The sequence below is a fragment of the Camellia sinensis genome, chromosome 8 (genome assembly GCF_055761805.1).
Source record: "Camellia sinensis isolate YWXY chromosome 8, ASM5576180v1, whole genome shotgun sequence".
Classification (NCBI taxonomy): Eukaryota; Viridiplantae; Streptophyta; class Magnoliopsida; order Ericales; family Theaceae; genus Camellia; species Camellia sinensis.
This window is the reverse complement of record NC_138968.1, coordinates 25,273,687-25,294,390: the sequence shown is the minus strand read 5'-3', so window position 1 is coordinate 25,294,390 and position 20,704 is coordinate 25,273,687. Positions and strand designations below refer to the sequence as shown.

The window sequence follows — 20,704 nt, the reverse complement described above, 5'->3', positions numbered from 1 at the left end:
AAAAAATGTAAAAATTAAGACTATTATTTTTTTAAAATAAATTTTTTTTTATGAATATTGAATTGTTGTTTTTTAAAAAAACACACACACAAAATTACACAAACAAACAAACCAATTTTTTGAAAACATAAATTATAAGCACACAAACACAAATGTTGATATAAACCAAGAAAAATAATAATCAATTTTTTTTTAAACCTAATAACACAATGAAACATTTCATTTTGTAATTTTTTTTTATTTTTTATAGAAAGTATAACTAACAATATTACACAAAAAAAAAATATAAATAAAAACCCAAGACACTCATTTTATTTGATTTTTTTTAAGAGCATTGGATTTTATTTTAAATAACATAAGCACAAAATTAAGTCAACAAACAAATCAAATTTTTAAAAACTAAATTTATACACAAAAAACAAACAAAAGCTTTAAAAAGTGAAATGGGAAAAAAACCCTGCAAACTTTTTAAGTCTAATCTAAGTCTAAACAATTGCACACATTCTACGCTTCGGAATTTTTTTTTTTTATAAGATAAAAAAAATTGAATATAAACTTATACTATACATTTTTTATTTTATTTTTTTGGGAAGGAACTTGATAACATAATGGATCTTTTTATTTTTTATAAAAATTAACAGTAATACGCAAAAAAAAAAAATACAAAAATACAAATTTAAAACTCTCAGAACACTTATAATTATGTAAAATTGCAGAACACTGAAGAACACTATAGCTATGTAAAATTTTTTAAACACATCCAAAAGATTTAAAAATGCTTTTTTTAACAAACAAATGAAATCAATGACTCTTAAAACACTTCCAGATAAAGATATTTAATATACACTTATAGTTTAAAAAAAGTTAAAATAAATTTTACGAACATTGATTATTTTTTATACTGTTTTATTCAAGAACCTGAACACTATTAATGAAGAGAATAAAAATCATAATAAACTGTATTACACAAAACTCTAAGTGATAAAGAGATTTGATATACATTTACAGTAAAAAAAAAATTAAAACAAATTTTTAAAAAATAAATTTTATAAACATTGATTATTTTTTATGCTGCTTTTTTTTTTTTTAAAAGAAACTAAACACTATTAAGACAACAAACAAATAAATCAAATCCAAACAATTACATCAAAACACAAATAATGTACATAACATAGTATATAAAATTGTTGTATACATTAACTTGAATTCAAAATAAATAAAATTATGAATTTTCAATATACAATATGACATGTGCATCCATACATACATGATATAAAAAGATTTAAAGTACGCTTCTCATAAACAATTGCATCAAAACACAAATGATGCGAGTCATATGGAACATAAAAATCGCCCCCACATTTTTCGGCGTAAACCTCGCATGATCCCATTCCCTTGCGTACGAACTCCCACCACCAATGAGTAATTTGGAATATATAATAACATATATGATTGATAGATACATACATACATACGTATGAAAACAAAGAAGATGGGAGTTACCTTATAGAAAGAAGCCTATGATGGTGAAATGTTTGTAAAAGGTGGGAGTTCTTCAGCATGGGAAGTTATATTTTGTTGGTAATTTATGATTTTAGCCTTAATTATAAATTGATATCAGTTAAAAATAGTATAAATATTGAAGAAGTAAAGGCTATTTTAGGAAAATTAGTAAAAAATTATGAGAACATAGCTACAAGACTCCAAGGTAATTGTTGACTTTTAATAATAATAATATAGATATGTTTGTGTTTGGTTTTTAATTTTTTGTAATTTTTGGGTTTGTGAATATTTTTTTGTATATGATTTTCTGAAGATGAAAGGAAAGAAATATAATTGAGTTGGATGATCTGGCTAAACCTTGTGGGCAAAATTGTCTTCCGCATTGTAATACCAATCCCTTGATTTCTAATACCAAGTCATCTGATCTATGTCAATCCGCTCGTTGGATTTCACAAACAAACATGATATGATATTGTGAATCCACAACACTATTAATCATAATTTCAAGCCCCAACTCAAAAAACAAACAAAAGAGGATAAGGGATGTCATAACTCAATTACCACATATGTCAAAGGGCAGGCGAACCATATACAAACTATAATACTTATAAAATTAAAATAATATTATATGCATCAATTAATATATTAATTAATAAATTAACAGATAGTATGATATAAATTTAAAAAAATTAAACTTTTATAATTTGCATAATAAGTGAAATTATAATGTTAAAGTGACAATGTCATAACTTATATTGATATGCTAATTAATACGTATAACATCACCAAATTAATTATTACAGATGTGATAATTTAATTTTAGGGAAAATCGGTCTAGGGTCCCTCTCCCACTTTTCGTAATGGAAGACATCCACAAAATTATTTTTTGATGTCTAAGGTCCTTTAACATATATGAGAGTCTCTTTCTCTTTCTTTCTCTCTCTTCACTGTTCATTATTTCTCTCTCTCTCTCCCTCTCATCTCATCTTCTGATCACCAAACCCACCATCGGAGGTCTCGCCTGGTCCTGTGTTTGTTGAATCGAAGGCCTCTGTTTTATCTTCAATATGGCCTGCGAAACTTCTCCAATCGAAGGCCACCTTCTGGGTGTTTTGTGCAAGCATTTGTGGGCAATGCTAGCTAGGCCTCTCACTTCTACAATGTTATACTCTCCCACAAGTCGCTCGTCAAGAATTTCATCCACACCATCCGGGCTCATAGCCGCCTTAGAAACAACAATAACAATAATAAAACTTTTCAATAGAAAAGTCAAAGTTCACTGGAAGGATTGACTCTGCTATGAAGAGCGAAAAAGACTTACAAGATTGACATATTCCATTAAGTTTTGATGAGGGTGGATGGCTGTGATGAGTTCAAAAAGGATAATGCCAAAACTGTATATGTCACTGTTCATCGTGGACTGAAATTTCTCTGGACCAAATTTCTCTGGGCCAGAATTTCTCTGGACTGAAATTTCTCTGGACCAAATTTCTCTGGACTGAAATTTCTCTGGACCAATTTTCTTTGGACTGAAATTTCTCTGGACTGAAATTTCTCTGGACCAAATTTCTCTGGGCCAGAATTTCTCTGGACCAATTTTCTCTGGACTGAAATTTCTCTGGACTGAAATTTCTCTGGATCAAGGTTAAGGGACCTTAGACATTATGAAAATATTGTTGATGGACCTTAGACATTATGAAAATATTGGGTGTCCTTTATGCTATAAAATCATAATACCAGGGACCTGAAAAAAAATACCCCTTAATTTTATGAGAACATAACTGAAAAAATAATTTCTACCAATCACTATAATTAATTTTTTTTTAAAATTATAACTAAAATAATATTATAATTAAAGATGATAATCAAATTACAACTAACATTCCAAATCCAATGATATATAACAAAACGTGTACAGGTCGTCACCACGGGATATGTATGATACACACCCTTACAAAGCTGGTAACTAGGGCATACGATCCAAAGTCTCTGTAATGAAACTGATCATCTTCTTCACTCCAAATTAGTATGACGAGATCGAATTGCCTCAGAACTCTCACCCAAAACCTCACTCAATCTAAACACAACCATCTCAAACAACACAAACATCGCTCCTTCATACACACTCCCCATCGGAAGCAGCCCCCCAGATCCACCACCACCACCACCATCATCCGCCATTGTCTGCGCCGGAATATGAGCAATCACAGTCGCATACTTCACCGACGATCCGGACTCGGGCTGAGCGGTGAGCAGTAGAACGCGAGCGCCGTTGGATCTGGCGACGCCGCAGATCGCATCAACGGTGGAGAACCCGCCGGGACCCGCGGAGGCGATGAGAAGGTCGGAGGAGGAGATCGGAGGAGTGGTCATGTCGAAGACGCAGTGGGAAGAGAGTCCGAGGTGAGAGAGTCTCATGCATAGGGCTTTGAGCATGAGGCCTTCTCGGCCGACTCCGTAGACGAAGATTTGGGATTTCCGGGCGGCGGCGCCGGAGATTTCCGCCACCATGAGGTCAAGCGGCGGCGCAGTGGAGGTGGGGATGGTGAAGACGGAGGCTATTTGGGTGCATATTTGGGAGGCTAAGGATGAAATTGGAGTTGTAGGTTCTTCTGCCATTGATGACCATATACAAAAGCTCTCCAAATTGGGTTTGCCTCACTTGCACATATGCCTTATCCTCTGTGGTTTGTGATTTGGTTGTTTTTTTATTTTTGTGTTTTTATAATAAAAAAAAATTAAAAATTAAAAACTAAAAACATTGGTTGGTTTCAATTTTTAAAAATTGAATTTTTTATTTTTATTTTTTAATGTTTTAAATAAGTTTTTATTTTTTAAATATACAGTAATCTAAATATATTAAAAAATAAAATATTTAAAATAAATATTAAAAAATTAATAAATATAGAAGAATACGAAAAATATCTATACAACAATGGAAGGGTTAATTTGAAAATGTCTTTCAAATCAATGGTTTAGATCTATTTAGATTTAAAAGCAATGGCTCAGATTTATTTTTGAAAATGTCTCTCTCACAAACTATCTTTAATGGTTGAGATTTGTCCAATTTAAAAACAATGGCTGAGATTGAAAAGAGGTTCAATGGTTTAGATTTGTCCATGGCTAAAATCCAATGGTCCAGATTTGTATTCCTAACAACTCTCACCAACCCACTGCATTTTACCAGGTAAGGCATCATTTGTATCATATGTATCGATATGTATCTGAAGAAAGAGAGCTCAATCGAAGGAAGAACACAGCTCAATAGAAAGCTCTCTTCTCCACCATCACCAGGTAAGGCACTCTTCTCTCCTCTGTTTTTTTTTTTTTTTTTCATCATCCCGTCATCCCCACCTTCAGTTTGTTTTTTTCTGAAGCAAAAAAAAAAAAAAAAAATTCTGAAGCAAAAAATTTACTTACTCTGTCTCTGCAAAAATTTACTTATCAAAATTCTGAAGCAAAAAATTCTAATTTGTTTGTTTTAGCTTTTTCCCTCCAAAATGTGTCTCTTCACATACTCCACCAACTCACCATTTTCCTCACTGGTTTTAGCAATCTCCAGCAACTCTTCATATGTGTTTCTTCTCTGCTCTTTCACTCTTCTGTAAATATTGATGGATTTTATATGATGGATTTTGATTTCATTGATGGATTTTCTATTTCGGTTCCATTTTGATTTCGGTTTCATTGATGGATTTTGATTTCATTGAAATGGGTTTATGATAGGTTTATGATAGCAACTCTTCATATGTGTTTCTTCTCTGCTCTTTTATAAGTTTATGATAGGTTTATGAAATTAGTTGCAAATATGATGGGTTTATATATTTCTATTTCATTGATGGGTTCGATTTTGGTTTTGATTTCTATAAAATTGTATTTTGGTTTTGTAATGGGTTTATATTTCAATTATGATTATAATGGGTTTTGTAATGATTATATTGGGTTTATATTTCGATTTTAGGTTCATATTTGTGGGTTTCATCAACAAGTCAAAGTTGTAACACGTGTTGTTTTCTCTTTTGAAGTGCTTACCTGCTTTGCTATCATTACAGTCTATTGGTTGAATTTGCCATAAACAGGCCTTCATTGTTCCTGGTTTTATTTTGAAGCTTAGTTTTCTCCTACCGAGCCCATGTTGTATGACATACTGCTTGTGAAGTTTGGCAATTACAATTGATGACTTATTGTAGTGAGGCAATCTGTCCAACTTTTTTCAAAAATAAGGATCCCTTAATTGAGGGAAGGGTAGTTAGGCAGTTCACTGATTTGTAAACTCTATCTTATTGAACTTGGTAATTGGTGATAGTATGGGCTTGAACTACATGATAATACAAAGTATTTATAAATCAGAGATGTTCATGAAAAAGCAGTGCAGGAAATTTGCTACAGTTAATGCCAACTTTCATTTTGTCATTGCCATTATAGTAAGAACTAAGTCATAAGGAAAAGCAAAGGAACTATTATATTGATCTAAAATTGCCATTAATTTTCGCTTATTAAATGGAAATTCAAATTTCATTACTTTTAGATGTAAGATGTTGCTCAGCATATTGCTTTTTTATATTATTTTTAATGTGAAGTTTTCGTGAATTTTATGAGCAAATGCATATATTTATTAGGAAACTCAAAATTATTACATTATTTATTTATTTATTTATTTATGTAGTTTCATTGTGTTACTCTATCTCATACATCACATGCTTCAATTATACAGGAACTCTTCTTTCTTGTGGGTCTAGCTTGCAGCAACCTTGTGTTTCAAGTTCCCCAGTTCCAGGTTACTCTTTTCATTGTTACATTCGGCAATTTCTATCAAGGAAAATATCTATACAAAACCTAAAATTCAGATATTGCAAAAGTTTCGATTTTAGGTTCATATTTGTGGGTTTCATCAACTAAACCTATGAGGATTTCAGAAAAGTATTGAATAAGATTTCTATGAGTAATTGAAATGGGGCTGTTTGCAGAAAAGTATTTCTATGAGGATTTCAGAAAAGTGTTGACATGGGGCTGTTTGCACCCTGTTAATTTTCCTTTTCTTAATTCATTGTCTATCAAAACAAACATATGCATGTTTCAGTAAATATCTGAGACTCATCTGAGAGTGTGAATTATTGATTGTTTCTTAGTTTAGACATAAGTAAAGATATACTTTTTAAAAAAAAAAAATAAAAAAAACCTTACCTCAACTGTAAAAAATTAATTATCTCCAGAAAGATTGTCAGGGTCAATTCATTCAGACAAAGAATGCAATTCCAAGAGTTCACTGTTTTATTATTCAGGAGAATGTGGATGGGACAATTAAAACTGGTGAATGATATTTGCAGAATTTGGCTTGAAATTTGAATCTACAATTTTCTTTTGAACATTCATCCAAGAATTGAAACCCAAGCCCACTAAAACCAAAGTGACCATACACATGAAAGTCTTCTGTGTAGACATCCCAAAGATAGCACCTAATATTAGCTCTTAGGTTTGATCTGCTCTGCAAATCTTAGTTGCATGAATCTTCTATTGAGGTGATGATTCCGCTCTATAACTGTGATTCTGCGGTTTAGAATAAGAATCTTGAAATCGTATTTTAAGCTATAGACCCATTTTAAGCTTTTATTTTAAATAATATTCATGTCAATATGTGTATACTCACTCAACTCTCTATTGTTATGATATCGAGATTTCCTCGATTTTTGTCTTTTCTAAATTAGTTAAAATTATAATTTGGTGAATTCCACTACTAATTCATTGCTTAGTTGATAACAGTGCATTTCATTGCTTAGTTGATAATTTAATTCAATCATCTACCTAATTCCATGCATGTCATATGGTTTTTTTAAGATTGTTTAATCTCTTTGATTTGTGTTTTGTACTAAGATTATGAGACAAAAAAATTTAACAATTCTATAAGTTTGATCAATAGCGTGTTGGCCACAAAAGTATTTAACAATTCTATAAGTTTAACAATTTAGATTATGATTTGTGTTTTGTATAAGTTTGATCAAGTTTTGATTAAATTGATCACAAAAACAATTCTATAGAAAAACAATATCACAAAAATAAAACTAAATTTGATCAAACAATATCACAAAAACAGACAATATCATTATCAGGTGGGTTAGATATGGGTTTTCAATTCTGATTGCTATTTTTTAGTCTCTTTGGAAGTTTCGGAATGAATGTATTTTTAACGGAGCATGTGTAGAGTGGGTAAAGGTGTTGGATTTTATCAAGGTCAAGCTTTGTTTGTGATTGAGGGATGGAGATTGTTTGGAGTTTATTTCAACCCATTTCAATATGATTAATTTATATCAAGGTCAAGCTTTGTTATGAGATTCTGTATTGTGTTTTTTTGTTTAATAATCAATTGGGTTTCAACACCCACTTCTCTCTCTCTATCAAATGGGGGTTAAGGAAAAATGGATTTCAAATTAAGATTCATTTTTATTTTATCTTAGTTAAATGGGTTGAGACTTTATTTAATTATTAATAGTTATATTTTTACTCACCAAATATAGGTTGACAAAATGACAGTTTGTTAGAATTTTAAAATTTTTATCAATTGTCTCAAAAGTCTCAAAATACAAAATGAAATTCTGTATTGTGTTTTTTTCTTTAATAATCAATTGGGTTTCAACACCCACTTCTCTCTCTCTCTCTCTCTCTCTCTCAAATGGGAGTTAAAGGAAAAATGGATTTCAAATTAAGATTCATTTTTATTTTATCTTAGTTAAATGGGTTGAGACTTTATTTAATTATTAATAGTCATATTTTTACTCACCAAATATAGGTTGACAAAATGACAGTTTGTCAGAATTTTAAAATTTTTATCAATTGTCTCAAATGTCTCAAAATACAAAATGAAATTCTGTGTTGTGTTTTTTTCTTTAATAATCAATTGGGCTTCAACACCCACTTCTCTCTCTCTCTCTCTCTCTCTCGCTCTCTCTCTCTCTCTCTCTCTCTCTCTCAAATGGGGGTTAAGGAAAAATGGATTTTATGTTAAGAATTATTTTTATTTCATCTTAGTTAAATGGGTTGAGGCTCTCTTTAATTATCAATAGTCATAATTATCAATAGTCATATTTGTACTCACCAAATATGGGTTGACAAAATGATGGTTTGTCAGAATTTTTTATTTTTGTGATTTTTTTTTTGTTCTTTTTCAATTTTATGTTTGATTTCTGATTGTGTTTTGTTCTTACTTGCAGATTGTTTCTCGACGCTCTGGTTAGTACTTCGATCTCTGTTTTTTTAGATTCTCTCTCTCTCTCTCTCTCTCTCTCTCTCTCTCTCTCTCTCTCTCTCTCTCTCTCTCTCTTAAGTTTGGCAGTTGATTGTTGAGAGAAAGAAGATAATAGTTTGAATCTTATACATTATTGTTTGGTATGTGAGAAAAAGGAAGGAAAATGAAATTGAAAGTTTTAATTTTCTTCACCGTTTGAATGGAAACTATGGAAAAATTATATATTTGAGAACTTTTGAATAAATAAATAGAACTTTTGAAACTTAAGAGATAACGGAGAAACTTTTGAAACTTTTGAAACTATCCTAAAACATATAATTATAAATAAATAAATAAATAAATAGAACTTTTGAATGGAAAATATGGAAAAATTGGTTAATGAAAGATATTTTTGATTAAATAAGCTACTGTGTAGTACTCATGGGAGTAAATAAGCTACTGTGTAGCATAATTTTTATGAGTATTGAAAAAAGCATTTGTAATTATATAGATAAGACCAAAGATATTTGTAATTATCCAGTTATAGTGTGGTGAAACTTTTTATCAATTTTTATTGTAGTTTTTTACTTATTTTTTTCACATTTTAAAATGCAAAATTAGTAATTAAATTTCTATATTGAAGTTTTGCTAAAATTTTATTCATAAGTAGTATAATTTATATTTTTTTATAATTTACTTTTTTTTGTTTTTTTTGTTTTTGGTGTGGTATACATTAGTTCTTAGTACAAAAAGTGGGCAATACAATCCATAAGAATTTAACTGTTGTCAATGCAAAATTACTATATAGAATCATCTGCAAAATCATGTATTGCAATAGTTCTACATTTTGGCCAATAGAGAAAAATGATGAAGATTTCTATGATAGTATTCAAATTTTCTTCTATCCTTTTTAATGTATATTGAAGACATAAAAAAATTATAATTTGCCTTCAATCATGTAGTAGTTCAATTTCTCCATCTGTGATATTCATGCACATATGAACTTCTTAAAGTAGGTTGTTAACTAAAATATGTTATAAGGTTGTTCATTCTGTGTCAATTAATTTTTCTTTATGGCAATTACTAAATCTCATTCTGCTCTCTTACAGTTATATTTCATGTCAACAATCATTTTTATTTCATCTTAATCAAATAGGTTGAGGTTCTCATTAATCATCAATGGTCATATTCTTACTCATCAAACATAAAAATAGATTCGTATACATTTGAGGAGTGCTCTTATGCTTCTCTCTCTCTCTAAAGATTTAGCTTTTTAAATATTAATTTTGGAATTTTTTTTTTTTTAAAAAAGACTTTTTAAAGTAGGTAATTCTGTGTCAATTAATTGTTTTTTATGGCAATTATTAAACTTCATTCTGCCTCCTTGCAGTTATATTTCGTGTCAACAATCATTTTTATTTCATCTTAATCAAATGGGTTGAGGTTTTCATTAATCATTAGTGGTCAGATTCTTATTCGTCAAATATGAAAATATATTCGTATACAGTTTTAGTGTTGAGGAGTGCTCTTACTAATTGTGTTTTTCTTTTTATCCTTCTGTCTCAGATTCCTTTAATTTTGCTTCTCAAGCAGATACTCAGGTTAGGAAGTCTCTCCATTGCAATTCTTTATTAGTTCCTTGCTTTCTTTTTCTAATTGCAGTGGGTTAATGAATGTTCTGGATTAATGAATGAACTCTCCTAGATTTCTTTAATGCCCTTGAATTTTCATGTTTGGTCTTCGATTTTTCAATAATTAGATTACACATTAAGCTTTTAATGTTTGGTTTAGAAAGAAATCTAATATAGTGTGTATAGTTATGTATCTTGGTATACAGCTATTCAATTTCTAGAGAATACTTTTTTTTTTTTGGAATGTATGATGAATTATGTGAATACTTATGTCTTTTTTTTTTAATAATGATATACAAGTTCATTTTTTATACCCATTTTATAGACCCAGTGATGTGTTAAGAAGATGATTGGTTGATAATTAGATAATATTTAATTATCAACCAGTCCTCTTTTGGGCCTGAATAACTATTCTTTTTTTTTTTAATTTTTACAAAGATTTTGTTACAGTTTAATTTTGTAATATGATAGGTCTTCTTTTTTTTCTTTTTTTTTTTCCATCTCTCTTAGGCTGTATTTGGATTTAGGATTTGAAGGGAATTTGTTGATTGAAAGGAAAAGGGAATATTAAAAAGTTAATCCTTTTTATTTGATGACCCTTATTTTTTTTGCTTTTAGTGAATTGTTTTTAATTTGGTTTTTTATTAAACTGCTATTTTAAAATGTTTAGGCTTTTCTCTCTTTAAAAAGAGTCCAGTTTATTTTGCTGTTTCAATTTTATTTATGGAATTTTTCAAACAAAAAAAGACTTTTTAGATGTTTATCAAGACTTTTGAAAAAACTTAAACTTATTTTAAAATTTTGTTTTACTAACTTTTTAATGATTTTTATGAGAGTATTACTCCTTGGAGTAAATAAGCTACTGTGTAGTATACTTTTTTGAAAAAGACATTTGCAATTATACAGATCATACAAAAGGTATTTGTAATTTTTCAATTACAGTGTGGTGAGCCCACAAAATCATGTATTGCTATAGTTTTACATTTTTGTCAATAGAGAAAAATTATGAAGATTTCTATGAGAGTATTTAATTTTTCTTCTATCCTTTTTAATGTATATTGAAGACATAAAAAAATTATAATTTTCCTTCTATCCTGTAGTAGGTCAATTTCTCCATCTGTGATATTCATGCACAAACGAACTTCTTAAACTAGGTTGTTAACTAAAATATGTTAGGAGGTTGTTAATTTTGTAGCGATTAATGTTTCTTTATGGCAATTATTAAACCTCATTTTGCCATAAAGAACCTCATTTTGAAGACATAAAGAACCTCATTTTGTGATATTCAGTTATCTTTGTCAAATTTACATAACCAGGCACTTTCAGGTTGAGACACCATTGACCTTCAACCGCTAATTATGGACAACATTACTATTTTTGGTCACGTAAGTTGTTTTCTTTTTTATTTATTTGAAAAAAAAAACATTTTTCTTATAAGCAAAAGTCAATTTTCTTTTCTTTTCATAATTTTTTTTTATCTAATTCCTTATAACAAAATTCTCTTTTCTTATAATTTACAGATGGATGGATGGAGACCTACGTCGAACTGTAATACTGATTCTTTTTACTCATTTTCTTACATGTATAATTTTTTTTTATTTTTTTTACCTCTAATTCTTTTGTATTTTTAGGTCCAATTTCTTCAAGAAAGAAATGTTAATGTTGTTATTCGTGATGAGCGTGACCTTAATGTCATCCGTCTTCGAGAGGTAGGCCCAATTTAATTATATAGATTTTTTTTCATTCAAAACACCGTATACACCGTATATTCTTATTTATATATTTTTTAAAAACTTTCTACATATATATATATATATATTTTTTTTCTTTATTCTTTATTATTTAATTTTTTTTTTAATTTTTTGTAGGCAAAAGAAAAAGAAATTGCCAAGGCATTGTTGAAGAAAAACAAAAAGACCACCGTTTCGGGCAAGGGAAAGGAAAATGCATGTTCAGTAGTATGGCTCTTCAACATTTCCATTTAAAGTTCTTTTTTTGAAATATTTATTTTGGACCATGAACCTTGATTTTTTATTTATTTTTAAATGTAAAATTGACATACTACTTGCATAGTGACATATACTGTTCTTATAGTAAACAGTTTCATATAAATTTGTGAAATCTTTTTTTTGAAGCATGCTAAAATAGCATTTGTACAAAAAACATTATATTTGTTTTAAATTATTATTATTCTTTTTTGGCTTTTTGCTATTGACATGAACATCTATAAGAGAATAAAAAAAGGAATAGAACAAAAAATGAATGAGGGGAGGAGGGATACAGAATGAAAATTTTTTTCAATTTTTTTACAAAATATCAGAAGGAAAGGGAATTAAGATAAAGCAAATTAATAGAAATGAAAAATGAAGAGAAAAGTATAAAACAGTAGATGATAAAATTTAGGCATCTTATGAAATTAATCTTCATGTTTTAGGCACATAACAATAATGTTATATCGAAAGCTGCATTGGCTCAACGTGCACGGCGAGAACGCAAAAGAAATGATAAGGCAAGCTCTTCATATCAATTGGGACAACGTTCGCGACGTGAACGAGAAAGATCGAGAGAATTGATTCCACCAAGCACAACTAATACTCCACCGGCTCAGAAAGGAGTAATGTTTACACATCTACCTTCGCCAAGCACATATTTAGCTTCACAAAGGAATTGGTAAAACATTGTATTTAATTCTACAAATACATATTCTTATTGTTAAGATTTTATTTAACAAATTTTATTTTGTACACAACAAATATTTGTAGGCCTACTCATGCAAACCCATTGCTCCATGAGACTAGGAATATCGGTGTTGTTATTCGTGATGAGTGCAATCTTAATATTATCCGCAATTCTAAGGTAAGTATAAATATCAAGTTCAAAATGTTCTTTTTTCGTAATCTTAATAAATTCTATAAATACATGTTCTTTTTCGTATTCTGAATAAATTTTATTTATTTTTGGTAGGCAAAGGAAAAGGAAAAGGCCAAGGCAATGTCTAAAGGAAACGAAAAGGCAACTTCTTTTGACAAAGGAAAGGAAAACGCATGTCCAATGGTATATATTCAACGTCTTTAAAAAAATATTTATCGAGTAAAACAAAGCCAATCATATTGTTTAAGTGAACATTGATCATGTATATTTTTAAAAATGTAAACTGTGTTGTCAATTTTTTTTGTGTGCTCTTTGTTTTCTGTACACTCAAACAAAGTATTTTTAGCTCTCTTTAACATTTCCGAAAAAATAATTGTAACCTTTATCAACTCCAAGAAAAACTTTATAACATCTAAGCAAAGGAGCAGAGGAACATAGGCATAGAAAATATTTTTAATTTTCTTAAAATCATCACGAGGCAAGAAGAAAGAGAAAACAATAATTAAAAAATAAATTGTTATATCACAAGGCATGAAGAGGGAAAATGAAGCAAAATGGAAAAGGAAGTATGACAAAGAAAATGTAAAAATATTCTTAAAATTATCACAAGACAGGAAGAAAAAGAAATAAAATAGTATATGATAATATTTGTATTTTAGGTATCAATGATATAATATTCACATTTTAGGCACACAATAATAATGTTATATCAAAAGCTACATTGGCCCAACGTGCACGGTGAGAATGGGAGAAATCAAGAGAATGTATTCAACCGAGACAAACTTCTTTAATACTGTGTCGTCGTAGTCGTGCTTGCTTGCAACTAGGAACAAAGGCAACTGAGGACACTCAGTCAGTGCAAAAACGAACAATGGTTGCACATCCTTCCACATGTTCGTTCTCAATGCCAAGCACATCTTTAGCTCCACAAAGGAATTGGTAAAAGAGTGTTTAATTCTTCAAATACATACTCCTACTATTACCATTCTATTTTAATTTACACAGAACCAATATTTGTAGGCCTACTCTTACAACTCCTTCCCTTCAAGAGGATCTATGTACTAATGAGGAATTAGAGGATATGCCTATGAGTCCAATGGTTAGTACTCGAGCACATATAAATTCATGTCGTCATTCTCTTGGCAAGATGGATGTATTATGTCCTTTATGTTCAGCGTTACATTGGATGGATGAAAAATTAGTAAAATCATCTCCAAACCATCCTCTATTCGGAACATGTTGTTCAAAAGAGAAGGTTAAGCTTCCTCTGCTTATTACACCCCCTTCACTTCTTCAAGCATTATATGATGGGAATGACGAAAAATCAAAATCGTTTTGACGTTATACTCGAGTGTACAATGCAACCAATGCTTTTACAAGTCTTGGTGCTACATTAGATCCAAGAGTACTTACTGGAAGAGGCCCTACATCATTCACTATCCATGGGGAATTGTGACATCGAACAGGATCACTACTACCACAATCAGGGCAAGATGCAACTTATGCACAATTGTACATTTATGACCCTGATTCAGCTTTAGAAGTCCGCAATCGTAGAAATCCTCAATTAAGAAGAGATGTTCTAAAAACTATTCAAGATAGTTTATTACAGGTTAATGCATTCGTTGCTAAATTTCGCCAGGCTCATGCAATTTTGAATCAATTAGCCTTGACGGGATGAAATTTGCCTGCTCATCTCCACTACAGTTCATCGACAGATCGATGACGATATAACCTACCAACTACATATGAGATTGCAGTTGTAATACCAGGTGATGGAACCAAGGTTAGTGGAATGAGAGATGTTATCTTACATCTACATGGAAATAATGAGCTAATGCAAATCAATGAATGTCACCCAGCATATTTTCCATTACATTATGTTTTATTATTTCCACATGGTAAGCTTGGATGGGAACCTGAGATGAAACTGTGGGATGTTGAACGTGATCGGCCTTCAACTGATCGGCTTACTCAAATGGATTTTATAGTTATCGTTTGTTTGAACGACCCACAGAGTATTCAACAATTTTGAGAGCTGGAAAATTGTTCCAAGAGTTTTTGGTTGATGCTTAGGCAGCAACTGAACAAAATAGGTTGACTTACTACAAGCTTAATCAAAGGAAGATCTGTGCTGAACTTTACCAAGATTTGATAGATATTGATCCGAATGACCTTCAACCCAATCAAATTGGTCAAAGATTTGTTTTGCCATCTTCATTTGCTGGAGGTCTTAGACACATGTTTGAAATCTTTCAAGACTCAATGGCTATCACACGATACAACCAACATCCAGACATTTTTCTCACCATGACTGCAAATCCTAATTGGCCAGAAATTACTTTGGCATTATTACCGCACCAAAAGCCTATTGATCGTCCTGATTTAATTGCCCGTGTTTTTGAGTTAAAGAGAAAGTGCTTGATGAAGGAGATAGAAACGAACCGAGTGTTTGGTAATAAAGTTGCACATGTTTTTACAATTGAATTCCAAAAGCGAGGCCTTCCTCATATGCATGCACTTCTATTTCTTAAGGGTCCAGACAAAATTCGGACATGTGCTCAAGTAGACAAGTTGGTTTGTGCAGAATTTCCAGATCCAAAAGATGAACCTATGCTTTTTGAAACTATCAAGTGTTGTATGGTACATGGACCATGTGGTGCTCGAAATCCACAAGCACCATGTATGGAAAATGGTAAATGCACTAAGAGATACCCTCGAGCGTTCGCAGAAACAACTACTATGGATCAAGATGAATATCCTATCTATCGTCGTCGCAATAATGGTCAAGCTCATATTGTGAGGGGGAAAGAAGTTGATAACAGAGACATCGTACCATACAATGCATATCTTTCTAAACGTTTCAATTGTCACATAAATGTGGAAGTTTGTGCCGGAATGAGATGCGTCAAGTATATACACAAATACATTTATAAGGGTTATGATTATACAACGATGGTGTTGGGATTGATAAATGAGATCCAACAATATCTCGATGCGAGGTATATTGGCCCTCCAGAAGCTGCTTGGCGAATATTTGGTTATCCATTGCATGCAGAGATACCAACAGTTGTACGCTTAGCACTTCATTTACCTGGAATGCACCACGTTCTTTTTAATCCTGATGAATCATTAGAAGCAATTGTTTCTAGAGCTGGCCAACAAATGTCAACTCTTACTGGTTTTTTTGCATGTTGCGCTTCTATGGAAGATGAATGTCCATTCACTTACCAAGAATTTCCACAACATTTTGTTTGGCATAATTCAGAAAAGAGATGGAAACCAAGGCAGCAAGGCTATGCAATCGGTAGAATGTACTTTGCTAGCCCTAATTGTGGGGAGAGATTTTATTTGCGTTTGATGTTAACTGTTGTCAAAGGACCAAAATCGTTTCAATGTTTACGCACGATCAATAATGTCTTGCATGATACATTTAAATCAGCATGTGTTGCAAGGGGACTTTTAGAAGATGATGAAGAATGGATACAATGCCTTAAAGAGGCTGCAGTTATGAAAACTGGTTATCAATTAAGGAGATTGTTTACTATTATTCTTACTCAGTGCTCTCCACTGCAACCATATGCATTATGGAATCAATTTTCAATGCATATATGTGATGATCTTGCACATAAGATTCGAACATTGTTTGTCATTTCTGAACCAACTGAGGCTCAAATTGAAGACTATGGTCTATATCTTTTGAATCAAATGCTCCAAGAATCAGGAAAAAGTTTAATTGACTTCCCGCCAATGCCACAACCTTCTACAAATTGGAGTGCAGTAGTTGGTAACAGGTTAATATTCGAACATCAACAACTGCATAATGAGGCACAACAGGCAGATGTAGAAATTATTATTGATCGCCTCAACAATGATCAACGAATAGCTTATGATGCAATCACTTCCTCAGTCTTTGAAAATAAAGGAACTATTTTCTTTTTGAATGGAGGTGCCGGAACAGGGAAAACGTTTTTGTACAATGCGATTGCATTAAAGTGTCGCAGCCTTGGCCATATTGTTATTACTCTGGCTTCATCTGGAATTGTATCATTGTTATTGGTAGGAGGTCGTACTGCTCATTCAACTTTTTCCATTCCGTTGGATGTATTGGAAAATTCAATTTGTGGATTTAGCAAGCAATCATTACAAGCAGAATTGTTTAGAGAAACAAAACTTATAATCTGGGATGAAGTTCCTATGCAGCATAGATATTGTGTTGAGGCAGTTGATTGCACACTTCGGGACACTTGTGATAGTGAAAAGCCATTTGGGGGTATCACTGTTGTTCTTAGTGGGGATTTTCGACAAATCTTACCAGTTATAACCAAAGGAGTCCGTGAGCAAATTGTAAATGCATCATTAAGACACTCTTTTCTATGGAAGGATATACATGTTCTGTCTTTAAATTTGAACATGCGCTTGAATCAGGCAAATCTTGAAAATGCTAATTTTGCAAAATTCTTGATGGAGGTAATATTTCTTCAAACTTTTTCTCTATTATATGGTTCTTTTTAATTGACGAAATATATTTACGTTTATGTACTTTAATTGATTTTACTTACTATTTTATTTATTTATTTTTATAAATAGATTGGGACCAATCCTCAGGAAATTGTTAAACTTCCATAAACAATACACAAATGCCAAGATCTAAAAGACGTAATCTCAGTAGTTTATCTGCAACTGGATGTGGCAATGACATCGACTGCAACATTTTTAACTGAACGTACAATTCTTTCTGCACGGAATGATGATGTCAGTGCTATCAATACTGCAGCATTGAATATTTTTCCCGGCAACACACATACTTATTTGGCAGCAGACAAGATGTCTGAAGATGATGAAATTGATCGTACTATAATAAATAGATATCCTAATGAATATTTAAATTCATTAGATCCTCCTGGGGTACCGGCTTTTAAGGTAGAGTTGAAAGTGGGTTGTCCTATAATGTTGTTAAGAAATATTGCACCAAAAGATGGACTATGCAATGGCACAAGATTGATGGTTTCTAAATGCAATACTCGCATAATTGAAGCTCAAATTTTAACTGGAGAAAAATGTGGCAATTTGGTATTCATACCAAGGATATCCTTGACACCGTCTTCTTCAGAAATGCCTTTTCGAATGACAAGACGTCAATTTCCAGTTCGATTGGCATATGCCCTGACCATTAATAAATCTCAAGGGCAATCTGTGAAATTTGTTGGAGTTGATTTGCGCACACCAGTGTTTAGTCATGGGCAATTGTATGTGGCCCTATCTAGATGCACATCCTTTGATCGTATAAGTGTCCTCTTTCCCAATGATGAGCTAGATTCTACTACAAACATTGTTTATTTTGAAATTTTGTTATAGTGTTACTTATGGATCAAACCACTTTTGTCAAAAGGTACAATTTATTTATTGATAAATTTGTTTCTATTGATTACAAATTGTTATTTTAAAAGTGGAATAACTATATGTGTCGACTTTTGTAGGATTGGGTTAAAAAATATATGGAGCTCAAAAATATAAATACAACTAGATTGCTTCGATGGGGATATAACAAGGTAATTTCAATTTGAAAATGTTTTGATATATATATAAATTTTCTTTTGCTAATATACTAACTTTTTTTATTTTCATAAATTAATAGATTGTCGTGCATGCTCCTCACTGGGGGTACATGCAAGTTGATACGAGGACTTTTTGGAAAGTGATGAGGCGCTCCTAGGATTTCTAAGAAAGAACAAGTTTGAATCTCATATTTATTTTTGTGAAAAGCGTACATATGCTAGCTACGATCCATATTTTGTAAAGTTTCCGATCGATGTGAAATTTATTACTTACAATAGTTTTGCAAACCTTTTATCTATGTGAAATTTATAACTAAGTTTAGATGTATGTTAGATCATTTTCATTTGAATTATTGATTTATGCTATGAGTTTGTTTTTGTAAATGTAACACACTAGGTGATATATTTTTTTTTGTTTTTTTGTTTTTTCTTCCTAATATGCTCTTGAATTAGGTTAAACAAAACTAATCATATTTTTATTTGGTTATCTTTTTATTAGGAAGGGTGTTGCATTTTGTTTGTATTACAGAACATTGGCTGGTGTGCTTAATTTGTTATTTGGCATTTTTATTTGTATTGCAGAGCACTGGCTGGTGTGCTTAATTTGTTATTTGGCATTTTTTTTGTATTGCAGAGCATTGGCTGGTGTGCTTAATTTGTTGTTTATTTTTTTCTATTGCATAGCATTGGCTGGCGTATTTCGTCTAATTTTTATATAGATGTTTTTGTTTTGTGGGATTTTTGTTTAAAATCTTATGCTTTTATTGTGCTTGAATTTTACGTAGCAATTATGTGTTTACTTTTCACTATTTCGTTTGCCTATAAATTTGGAAAATTTATGTTCAAATTGATTTATTCACCAAGCAGCATACAATTTATTTATTTTTCATTTATTTAATTTTCTACACAATAAACTGACCATCAAACCATAAAAATTGGTAGATTTTAACCATTACATTAAAATTGATGCAAAACTATAGTTTTGAGATCTCTCTGCTTTACTTCAACCAAAACTCACTATCTAAAAAAATGTGGATATAGAAATTTATTTGGGTACTGTTATTGGCTAGAATAATAAAATGCTTATTTTCTATTACAAATTGCAAGTGGGTTACATAAACAAAAATACTGCAATAGTAAATATTTGGTGATATGATCTTTGTTTGCATTTGTGTCATCATACTACAATACACCAAACTATTTTCAAAAATCTAATTATAAAATTCATTTGAAAATTCAAAACCATACAGATCATCTATTTATATTTTCACCTCAAATTTTTTTTCACAACAAATTAAATAAATTACATTTTAACCCAATAAATTACATTCAAAACTATATTTTATATTTAGTGAATTTTTTTAAAAAATATCCACAACTATTATATCTCTTAATTATATTTATATTAAAGGTATCTAAAAAGTAAAAAATTATTTAAAATAATACAAAAAATTACGAAAAATATAATTAAAAAATCCAAAAAATAAAATACGTAATTTATAAAAATTGGAACCAAATAAAATATTATTTTCACAATACGTACATGTTTGTTTATGCGGACACGTACTTGAGATTGAATTAATAATCTAACAAAATTAAAGCAACGCTTGAGAAGAGATAAATTAGGTTTTTTTGGTTATTTTAGTTACAAAAGATAAAATGAGCTATTTTAGTCACAAAAAATAAAATATCACATCTAATTCATAATCATTACACTCTTCTCTCACAAAAAAAGTCAAAAAAGCTAAAAAATCCTTCCCAAACCAAACTTTTTAACCCAGGCTAAAATAGCTAAAAAAATCAAAATGTCAACTCACTTCTCAAACTAACCCTTAGACTAATAGTCCTTCAGGATATTGAGTGCTCGTTTGACAATGACTTTTTTATTTAGTTTTTTTGGCTTTTTTAACTTTTTTAGCTTG

At 30.7% G+C, this 20,704-nt stretch overlaps 2 protein-coding genes across 4 annotated transcripts; one reads left to right on the top strand and one right to left on the bottom strand.

Moving 5' to 3' along the window:
* Positions 1 to 3,270: 3,270 nt before the first annotated feature.
* LOC114315357 (Sugar isomerase (SIS) family protein) lies at positions 3,271 to 4,420 on the bottom strand. The gene has a single exon (XM_082882315.1). It carries the CDS (start codon positions 4,120 to 4,122, stop codon positions 3,517 to 3,519), a length of 606 nt encoding a protein of 201 aa, XP_082738441.1. The 5' UTR covers positions 4,123 to 4,420; the 3' UTR covers positions 3,271 to 3,516.
* Positions 4,421 to 4,670: 250 nt separating this feature from the next.
* LOC114257124 (uncharacterized) lies at positions 4,671 to 19,258 on the top strand. 3 transcript variants are annotated; one of them, XM_082882312.1, is made up of 13 exons: positions 4,671 to 4,797; positions 6,218 to 6,280; positions 8,709 to 8,727; positions 10,289 to 10,323; positions 11,680 to 11,738; positions 11,874 to 11,901; positions 11,985 to 12,062; positions 12,222 to 12,311; positions 12,788 to 13,023; positions 13,116 to 13,209; positions 13,318 to 13,407; positions 18,705 to 18,776; positions 18,863 to 19,258. In XM_082882312.1, exons 6-13 carry the CDS (start codon positions 11,878 to 11,880, stop codon positions 18,938 to 18,940), a joined length of 762 nt encoding a protein of 253 aa, XP_082738438.1. In that variant the 5' UTR covers positions 4,671 to 4,797; positions 6,218 to 6,280; positions 8,709 to 8,727; positions 10,289 to 10,323; positions 11,680 to 11,738; positions 11,874 to 11,877; the 3' UTR covers positions 18,941 to 19,258. The 3 variants fall into 3 exon arrangements, with proteins under 3 accessions (XP_082738438.1, XP_082738439.1, XP_082738440.1); XM_082882313.1 differs by having other exon boundaries at positions 11,670 to 11,738; XM_082882314.1 differs by lacking the exons at positions 18,705 to 18,776; positions 18,863 to 19,258 and having other exon boundaries at positions 13,318 to 13,603.
* The last annotated feature ends 1,446 nt before the right edge of the window (positions 19,259 to 20,704 follow it).

What these genes read in the sequence shown, in the direction of transcription:
- LOC114315357 (XM_082882315.1), bottom strand. Translation starts at nt 4,122, where the DNA reads ATGGCAGAAGAACCTACAACTCCAATTTCATCCTTAGCCTCCCAAATA.
- LOC114257124 (XM_082882312.1), top strand. Translation starts at nt 11,878, where the DNA reads ATGGATGGAGACCTACGTCGAACT. An exon ending in ATGTCATCCGTCTTCGAGAG is followed by an intron (nt 12,063 to 12,221) that starts GTAGGCCCAATT and finishes AATTTTTTGTAG; the next exon opens with GCAAAAGAAAAAGAAATTGC. An exon ending in TTAGCTTCACAAAGGAATTG is followed by an intron (nt 13,024 to 13,115) that starts GTAAAACATTGT and finishes AAATATTTGTAG; the next exon opens with GCCTACTCATGCAAACCCAT.